Raw genomic sequence first — 9,983 nt, 5'->3', positions numbered from 1 at the left:
GCTGGGGGGATCCCCCAGCTCCCCCGTGCCCAGAAGCACCGGGCTCGGAGGATGATCCGTGCTGGAAGTGCAGCTGGATCAACACCGTGTCCAGCGCGTTGCATTCGGCTGCCCCGAGTGAAAACAGCCGCACCTCGGTGCGTCTCATGGCAACCCTGTGACTGAAGGGCAATGGAAACCTTCCTGCAGGGATATGTCAGGGTTCAACCTTTCTCCAGGATGGTCCCTTCCTCACCATGGATTTTTCTGGCAGAGCTCTGTCTCACCCAAATGCTGCTGGTTGAGTCAGGAACTCAATTCCTGTTCCCAGTTGAGGAAAAATCAGCTCTCAGATGAGGATTTGTGTCAGGAGGTTGGTCACTACAAACTCCATGTTCCCTGTGTGAGTCTGGGAACCAGACTGGGACCAGCCCTCTGAGCACCGCAGCTTCTCAACACTTAGAGGCTTATTATAAAGAGGGAGAGTGATGTTTTAAATGGGCAGAGAGTGATAGGACAGGGAAGTGGTTTTAAACTTCAGAGAGGAGAGATTCAGGTTAAATGTTAGGAGGAAATTTTCGTCTGTGAGGGTGGGGAGGCCCTGGCCCAGGTGCCCAGGGAAGCTGTGGTTGCCCCATCCCTGAAGCGTCCAAGGCCAGGCTGGACAGGGTTTGGAGCAACCTGGGATAAGTGGAAGGTGTCTCTGCCCATGGCAGGGGGGGGAATGAGAATGGGCTTTAAGGTCCCTTCCAACCTAAACCATTCCATGGGTTTGTGATCCTGCTCTGTACCTGCTGGGCACCCTGGGCATGAGGACACTCAGAGCCTGGTTCCAGTGGGTTCTGAGCTCTGCAGGCTCTGCCAGGATCTCCAGGATAGCAACTTCCCAACAGAGCTGGCTGCCTCTGCCCGTAGAATGTGCATGGCTGTGCTGACCTGCATGGGAACTCCCAAGGTCAGCAGCAGGATAACTGGGAGGGTTTCTGTGCACTCCTACCATTAATACCAATTTCAATGGCATGCACAGCGCTGGCCATGCTCCCCTTTCAGAGCCTCCCTACTCCTGCTGCCGCCCTGACCCCCACCCCAGCACAGTTTCAAGCCAAACATTTTCTTCCTGTTTTTCTGAGGGTGCGGCTCTTGTTTCATCTCCTTGGGTGAAGCCGATGCAGTGAGCGAGTCTCTATGGCAACAGATGTTTATCGAGCCCCTGAGATGAGGCACAGGGTTGGGGAAAGGCACCACAGCATCTGGGAGGGGTCTGGGGGTGCTGGAATGCCCCCCTGGAGGGGCCGGAATGGGGGCTGCTGGATGGGGGGTGTCTTGCTCCCTGTCCCCTAAGCCCCAGCCTGGCTGAGGGACCCTGCGCTGCTTCCTGCAGAGGGAGGTTTGGATTTGTACAGGGGCTTTTGCCTCAGCTCTGCTGTGGAGAGGTCCCGGGAGCCTGGCACAATCGGCCCAGGCTCTGCCAGCCCCGGCTCAGGAACTGCAGGGCTGGGAGTTTGCTGTAAGCTGGGGGGTCCTGGCCCTGGCACTGCCACATTCCCTGTCTCTCCAAAATACACCAACTCCCCTCCCAGAGCTCCCAGGAGCTGACTCGGCTGCAGTTGGGGCGGGTCTCAGCAGTTCTGCCATGGAGCAGCGCAGCCAGGCCCATCCTGGCTGCAGATTTGCTGCTCAGGGGTGCATAGGTGGCATTTCCCAGTTCTGTCCACAGCCAAAAGCACAGGCTGGTGCTGAGGGCACCCGGGGCTCTTGGGGCAGGAGTTGGAAGTGCTGATTGACTTTGGGATGCTGCCGAGGCTTCCGGGCTGGGGGTGCCATGGCCAGCCCTGCTCTGTGGCCAGCAGAGACGAATGGGGCCTCCCTGTCTCCTCCGCAGGTCCAGGCTGAGCGTGAGTGGGGCTTTCAGGGGAGGCTCCCAGCACACTCTGAACACCGTTTTAATTAGTTTAGATACTCAGCATGTATCAGCTGCCTCTGCTCCAAAGCAACCTTGGAGCTGTTCTGCCTCCCGCAGCTGCAGTGATGCAAACGTGGGGTGACCGTGTCAGGGTCAGGCTGTGCCTCAGTGCCGCCTTCCACAGCGCTGCATCCTGGCCTCACCCCAAAGCCTGGGAGAGGCGTCTCCCCCGGGGACTCAGTCATGCCGGAGGAGCGCGGGTCAGTAATTTAGAGAGGTTTTGGGAATTCTGTCCAATTCCCTGAGCCTGGGACTGGTTGTCTTTGTGAGCCATGTCCTTTCCCATCTTGCCACGTGTTCTGGTAGAGTTGCCTGGAGCTTGGGGGCTGCCAGGACAGGAGAGCACAGTGCTGCTGGTGCTCGTTTCAGGTCTCTGCAGCCTGTAGGTATCGGCTGGAGGCGCGCCGTGCTGGAAGTGCCAGGGAATCAGACTGGGAGTTACTTGTTCTGGTGGTTCTCTGGACAAATTTGCACTGTGAAAGCAAGTGACAAACTCTGGTCGTGCAGCCACACACAGGCACGTGCAGAGCCACGAACAGTGAAGGATCCACCCTTCGTGGTTGCTCATGCCACGGTCCAGACCTGGCTGCACACAGAGGACAGAGGGGACAGGACGGGGGCAGTGGCAGGGTCCAAGAGGGTGCCCACCCCTTCTCTTCAGCCCAGCCCATGCCCTGGGTGCTGTCAATGCTGACCCGGGGCAGGAAGAACACAGAGCCCTGCCTGAGGTGTGAAGCCCCTGCTGTGCCCCGCAGGGAGTGGCCTCAGGGGGCTCCACGGACAGACGAAACCCGGGGAGACCACTCCCAAACGGGGCACGTGTTTGCCTGGGTAAGAGTCCTTCCGGGGGTCCTTGGGGTCAGTTACCTGGTGGGGGTTAGAAAACTCCTCCCCAGCATCCCAGAACGAGAGCGAGTCCCAGCATCAGCGGCAGCTTCATGGCGGGATGGAGAGGAGAATCCGACCCTGCCGTGCCGAGAGGAGGGTGAGTGCCAGCCCTGCCCCGGGGCAGCTCCCGCCGCTGGGCCGTGGGACGCGTCACTGCCACCTCCTGCCACCCGTTCTGCTCCCCCCACCCGGCCGGGGAGCAGCTCCGCCCCCGGGGACACGGTGACCTCTGCCCGGTCACCGAGCGCGGGGGCCCGAGCGGCGGAGGGGGTGGGGGGGCACGGGCCGGTGCCCCGGAGCCGCCGCCAGGTGGCGCTGTTCCCGCGGGAATCCCGGCGGAGCGGAGCGGCGCGCTCCCGGTGCTGCTCCCGGTGCCGCTCCCGGTGCGTTTCCGGTGCCGTTCCCGGTGTCCATCCCGGTGCCCATCCCGGTGTGCTCCCGGTGCCCATTGCCAGTTCTGTTGCTGGTGTCTGTTGCTGTTCCTAGCGCCCACTGTCACCGCTGGTGCCCACCACCACTCCCGCTGCCCACCACCATTCCCGCTGCCCACCATCTCTCCCGCTGCTCACCATTGTTCCCAGTGTCGTCCGATTCACGCAGCATGGGCTTGGTAACCTCCAGAGAGCCGTCGTGGGGTTCGGGGGTGATGCCCAGCAGCTCGCAGAGGAGGGCGTAGACATTGACACTTTCAAAGGGCTCCACCACCAGCTCCTTCTTGAAGGCTGGTCCCACGGCACGGAAGATGGTTTTCATGTTCATGGCCTCATTGTCGAAACCGTGTTCCCCTTTATTGAACTGGACCTTGTACCTCTGTGGGGGAGAGTGAGGATGTGAGCATCCCAACCCCTCTGCCCCCCACATGCCCCCACCTCTCCCACCTCATGCACCACATTCTGCAGCTGCAGGGTTTGATGGTCTGGTTGGTTCCTTTCAGTTTTGGAAGTTGATCTGTTAGTGTTAAACTCTGCAGAAGCTGGCGGTGCCCCCAGGCACTACTCTCAAGCAACTGCATCCTGCAAGTTCCCTCCACATTTTTTTGTCCTGAGGTGCTTCCAATGGCAAGCTGCCTGCTGGCCTTGATGCTGGGCCTTCCCTTAAGTCAGGCTAGGAGAGGGTCCTGCAGTGGATATCTGTATTCATGCAAGTCCTACTCCAGGGTTTCTGGACTTCTCAACAACAGAAGAGGGCTTTACACAAAGAGCTGGAATTTCTGTTTGTGTGTAGGGAGACCAGCTGGCACAAAGGCCTAAAGCTGAGTGGGTGCTGGGGTGCTGTGAGAGGGAGAGGAGTGAGAGGCACATCCCAAAGGACAGTAGGATATGCCTGTGCATACATCTTACCCCGTGGATCACGTAGCCTGGATCGCTGTACAGCAGAAGTGGGGTGATCCGGGAATGGTTGGCATAGTGAAATCTCTTTGGAAACTCTTCTTTCTTGTAAACGTGCAGTTTTGGATGGGCATTTTTCAGGACTGAGTACACGTGCTCTAATTTCCCTTCTTTGGGCACCAGGAGTCCATTTGGTCCATAATCTAAGAGTTCGAAGTCGAGGTCTTTAAATGTGAAGTTGGTCATGTTCCCGATGTGAATCTCGTCTTCTTTTATGACGGTCTCCATGCCGTGGTCAGATGTGATGATGAGGTTGAGGTTTGATTCCAGGCCGCTTTCCCGGATGCGCTGCCTCAAGTAACCGACGGTTCTGTCCACCTGCTTGATCATGTCCTTCCTCTGTGTGGATTCAGGGCCAAACTTGTGTCCTGAGGAGTCTGGCTCCCCGAAGTAGAGCGTGATGAAGTCGAGGTTCTCCACTGTGAACCATTCCATGACGGTGTCGATGCTCTGCCTCCAGTTCGTTTCGTTGCTGTAGTTGAACAAGGCAGGTTCCACCAACTTCCTGTGCACTTCTTCCCCTTGGTACTTTGCTTTTGTTCCAGGGAAGTGGATAGAGCCTGTCTTCAAACCCTGTGAGTGGAGGCATTCCATAAACTCACCCGAACTCTCCCGGCTGCGTCCTTCCATCTGTCAGTGCAGCCACCGCCTAACACTATCAGTTCATTCAGTCCCAAATGTCTACCTCTGCCTCTAATAAGGTTTTCTTGCTCATTGCCAATTAAAAGTGATTAGTTGAAAGCACTGCCCTTGCACCTGGTTCTTCACTGTGTTTTAACACCAGTTGAAACTTTGGAACCAGTGCCTCATTTGCACCTCGCATGGACCCTCTGGCTTTTGACCATCAAGACATTAAGGCATGTTTTATTGAAGTCAGAGGAGCCAATTTGGTGGGTAAATGTGGGCAAAGGTCTTGGGCTGGGTTTCATGTCCTGCTTCAAAGCCAGATTCAGAGCCTGCTGGACTTGCTGCAGTTCCCGGGGAAGAGGGAGCTGGCCCCTAACGCTGCCACCCAACTGCCCTGGATGTGCCTCGGGGTGTATGGAACTCCCAGGCTCAGGATGTTCCCTGAGGAACTGGCTGAGGCTTCTTTAAACAGGAACAGGATAACCTGCTTTATTAATGTCTTAATAAAGCTGAAATGCATCTATTATTTTTTGCTATTTTTAGTAGAACGATCATAATTATTCCTGCCAGTGTCTGGGGATTTCAGTTTTTTGCTGGTCTAATTAGCCTGACGTTCATAGGGAGGCTGGGAACTCATGGCCACTAGGGATCGTGGCTTGCCTGTAGCTTTTCCTGGAGGATGGCAGCTTGGATGCGTCTGTGCAGGGTCTGTGCGTGCGAGGAGGTGCTGCACTTGCCTGTCTCTGGGCAGTGATCCAGATGGGGAGGCTGCCGTTGTCCCACCAGCTGCTTATGCCTTGTGTGGTGTAGTAGGGCAGTTTCACACCTGTTTTGGTGTCGAACCACATGTTATGGATCACCCCATGGTTCTCCAGGTATCGTCCTGTGGGAGAGGTGAGAGGAGGGGGTGAGCCAGGCTGTGCTGGGAGGGTCTCGCTCCCACACTGGCTGATGGGCTGCCTTTGGGCAGAGGGGACCTTTGGCCTCCCTTTCCTCTTTGCCCCTTCCTACCCTTGCCCTCCACCAGGTGGGGTCCCGGGGCGGGGAGGGAGATGCTGGGGGAACGCTGCTGTGGGTTAGTTGGTGTCTGCTGGGTCTCGCCTGGACCCAGCCAGGCACTGGTGCCACCGGCAGTTGCAGGCCGGTCCCTGCAGGGGCCCATAAACCCGGGCGGGTTCCCGTTATCTTGTGTTTATCTCATCACGAGGTGTTCAGCTTTCGCTGTCGCTCGCAATCTGCGAGGTCAGTGAGCAGAAGTTTCCGTTAGAAGGGAGAGATGCATTTTGACTCTTACATTTTGTGCTATTTTTGTTATTCTGGTCCTGAAGAGTGAGCAGTCCCTTCTGTGTGATATCCCCATCCTCCCTCGTATTGACGCTGCCTCCCTGCTTTTGCCCATCAGCAGATTTCATTAGCATGCTCCACTCTTTTATGCCAAGGTTATTAATTAAAATCTTAAATAAGATTAGCTCCAAAATCGATTCTTCAGGAATTCCCCTGGTGCCCTTCCTCCAGCTTGACAGTCTTCTCTCAGCTTCCACTCTGTCTTCTTCCCGTAGCCTCTCACTTCCCCGCATTACAGATTTTGTTCTAATCTTTATCTTCTCCATCTTAACTAATGATTTCCCATGTAGCACTGTATCAAATGCACTACTGAAGTCCAGAAGGATTAAATTTAGAACATCTCCCTTGTTTAAAAAATAATTTATCTTATCAAAGGAGGCTATCAGGTTGCTATTTACCTTTGATAAATACAGGTTCTGTTCATGGAATCCCAGAATGGTTTGAGCTGGGAGGGACCTTAAAAACCGTCCCATTCCACCTCTCTACCATGGGACACCTTCCACCATACCAGGCTGACTCCAAGCCCCATCCAGCCTGGCCTTGGACATTTCCAGGGATGGGGCAGCCACAGCTTCTCTAGGAAATCTGTGCCTCACCACCCTACAGGGAAGAATTTCCTTGTGTCTAGTTTAAATCTACCATTTCTGCAGCTCTTCCTTGTCTCTACTCTAAAGCTCCGTGTGCTGCTGGGTCTGGATGTCTCCTGACCTCGTGTCTTTCACTGACCCATAAGCCTTGACTTTGCCCTTCCCCAGCCCCCGTGCAGCTCCAGCGGCCCGTGGCCGGGGCACTCACCGGTCAGCAGCGTGAAGTGGCACGGGCTGGTGAGGGTGATGAAGGCAGGAGTCATGTACTTGGCCTTCACCCCGTCTGCAGCCATCGTGTCGAGGTTGGGGGTGTCCACGTCCTGGTCGTAGTTCCACCGAAAGCCGTCAAAGGACACCAGGAGGAGTTTGCTGCGGTTGGGCTCCTGCTGCAGGGGGATGCATCTTCCTAAGGAGAGGGCAGCAAAGAGGAGCCCCAGTGACAGGAGCATCTTCATGCCCTTGAACTGGAATAGCCCAGGTGTCTGGAGAGCTCACATAAATACATGCAGGATGGGACTAAGTTCGGTCCTTATCTAATCTTGCAGTTGCTGATCAGGTGTGTGACTTCAGCCAGAGTTTGGTATCAGAAAAAGTGTCTCTTGTTTGTCTCTCTGCAGTAGATTCTCTTAAAGTTCCTTCTGGGTCAAATGCCAAATCTGCCTCTTCCCTCAGCGGTGGTGGTGCTGTTTTGGTGTGTGTGAACAGGGAGGATTGCTGCTGTGGCAGGAGGCTGGGAACTGCCTCCACAGCCCCCCATCCCTCTTGTGGTGTCCTTTCCCCACTCCTGGCTCTCAGTGCCCTGCTCTGTGGTCAACAGTTCAGCCTTAGAAGGCAACTCACGCCCCAGGACTGCTTGTCTGCCTTGTGATGGGGGCTCAGAGGCTCAGGGATGAGCTTGGATTTACCCAGGGTTTTCCAGTGTGGCTTTGTTGAGCTGCTCACTGGAGAAGGAGGCTCCTCCTTGGATCCTGACCATGCACCAACCCCCAGAGCTGTTCCTGAGGGTGAGTCCAGCTCTGAACCCGCTGTGTCCCATCAGCTCAGCTCTCACTGCCTGGGCTCTGCTGCTCACCACAGGTGATTCTCATCTGCTCGTGCACTGCTGAGCTTTGCTGTATCAGCATCCCATTGTATCAGTATCTGCTGGTTTATGGTTTGTCTGGGGTTTAGTCATTGCTGACGACTCATTTCTCAGCAAAACTGAGTTTAAGGCTTTTGTAGAGCTATGTAACAGAGGCTGCCTTAGTTCCCTGGGCTCTGAACTCACAACCTTTATGTCTTTGCTAATCTGCCTCTGCTCAGGTTGCAGATTTATTCCTTGGTTCTTTGCTTCCTAATTGCCTGCCACCCTCTCCTCACCCAGCAGAGCCATTTCCACCTGGATTTCCCAGCCCTGTCTGGGGTCATTCCTTGGTGTTTCTCCCCAAGGCTGAGCTGGGTAGACGAGTCTCAGGCACATGGGTTTATTCTTCCTGGATGGAATGACAGCCTCTCTGTAGTCCTGAGCATCTCGAGTATTCCCATCTGGACTGATTCGTCAGGGTGCATTGGTGTCTCTTCCAGTGTGGGTGTTTCCCCGGTGTGACATGGGATAATCCTACAAGGGCACTGCGAGAGGTCCAGGTGATCCCAACAGGGGCCTCACGGCTGACACCAGCTGGGAGCACAGCCTTAGGTGTTTGCAGATAGTGGAAATGCCGGGATGGATCCTGCCCTGAGCCCCTAGCCCTGAGATCCAAGCCCTGAGCCAACTCTCGGGCTAACAGAGGGTGTGGAGTGGGTGCTGGACTAACAGCACCCCAGCACTCCAGTCCCTCAGCTCAGTGGGCCTCTCTGCCAGCCCAGTACCCTCCTCTCCCAGCCTGATGCTGATGTTTACTCAAGGAACTATTTTTTATCAGCATTTGCTGCCCTGGGTCTGATACTGTCCTTCAGCGAGGACAGAGGCTCCTGGCAACACCGAGGGTTTAAAGGGCTCATGATAAAGATGTTATCGCTTGCCAAGCTCATGGAAAGTCCTGAATATTCAGCGTGTTGTTCTGGGGTGGGTCACCAAGTCCCTGTGCCGCTGCTAACAGTGAGGGGAAGGTCCTGATAACGTATCATGTTCATCTGCTCCACTGGGAGGGAAGAGACGAGTGAGAAGGAAGCACCACGCTAATCTCTGAGGAATATTTGATGTCAGGAGTGTTTCAAGGCACATTTTGATATTGGTATCTGAGGAGCACGAGGCACAGATAAAGAACATCACCTTTGGCCAGACTGCCTGGGGACGCTGCGAGCTCCAGCTAAAAGGGCTGATTTTGCACTAACAACACCCCAGGCACTGGTTCTGTGCACGGATGTGCCCAAGGGGCTGTGGCTGCTCTGGGCCCACCATGTCCCTGCTGAGCATCCTCTGCAGCACCAGCTCCATGCTGGCAGCACCAATCCTGCATCCTTGGAAACACTCCTGAGAACAGGCAGTGAGCTGCGAGGGCACCACGAGCTGTCAGCCCTGTCCCTGCAAAGGCGTGCTGGGGCTGACGCTGTCCATCCTGCACTTGTCCACCAATTAGCTCTGTGAAGACTGATGAAGGGGCTGAAAACAGAGAACATGAGCCCAGGGAAATCTCTTGCCAGTGGAACTGTCCTGCTTGGTGGCCCAGCCTGTTTCCTGCCTTTGGAAAAACTGACGTGCTGAGCACCCCATGGGCAACCCTGCGGCTCCCTACGGCGTGCAGATGGCACGGGCAGTGCTGGGGCGAGTGGCCACTGAGCACCAAGGACTGGATAAGCTCATCAGTGTTACTAAAACCACACTGCCAGGACCGTGTGGTTAAAGCCTAATGCTGCCCCGTGAGCAGAACCAGGAATGCTGTAGCTGTGGGGGTCGGTGTGTGGAGCTGTGCGGGATGGGATGCACCTGGGCAGGTGAGTGGCGTGATGGACATGCACCAAGGAGCAGGGCAGCACTGGCAGGGTGTTGGGTGGAACCAGGAGCAGCCCTGGACTTGGCCCGAGCCCTGAAGCAGATGGAGGGAGGAAGGTGCTCCAGCCAAGCAGCTTGGAAAGGCTGGAAAAGAGGAAGGAGGCGGGAAAAGAAGCTTTGAGTGCTCTGGGGGGCTCTTCGGGCAGGACCTGGATGCTGGTACCAGCAGGCCGGAGTTTGATTCTTACCCCTGAGAAGCTGCTGCCTTGGTGCCTGCGGGAGCCGATGGGGGGGCT

The 9,983-nt window shown here is 55.9% G+C and overlaps 1 protein-coding gene across 1 annotated transcript; it reads right to left on the bottom strand.

Annotated features, from left to right (window-relative positions):
* Window positions 1-3,181: 3,181 nt before the first annotated feature.
* On the bottom strand, window positions 3,182-7,979 carry ENPP7 (ectonucleotide pyrophosphatase/phosphodiesterase 7). Its single transcript, XM_017730166.1, has 4 exons — window positions 6,985-7,979; window positions 5,583-5,728; window positions 4,171-4,791; window positions 3,182-3,640 (listed from the first exon to the last, which is right to left on the bottom strand). The coding sequence occupies exons 1-4, from the start codon at window positions 7,229-7,231 to the stop codon at window positions 3,326-3,328; spliced, it is 1,329 nt and encodes a 442-aa protein (XP_017585655.1). The 5' UTR covers window positions 7,232-7,979; the 3' UTR covers window positions 3,182-3,325.
* Between the last annotated feature and the right edge of the window lie 2,004 nt (window positions 7,980-9,983).

Source organism: Corvus brachyrhynchos, unplaced genomic scaffold, assembly GCF_000691975.1.
Source record: "Corvus brachyrhynchos isolate BGI_N302 unplaced genomic scaffold, ASM69197v1 scaffold340, whole genome shotgun sequence".
Lineage (NCBI taxonomy): Eukaryota > Metazoa > Chordata > Aves > Passeriformes > Corvidae > Corvus > Corvus brachyrhynchos.
The sequence above is the reverse complement of the archived record's forward strand: the minus strand, read 5'-3'. Positions and strand labels throughout refer to the sequence as shown.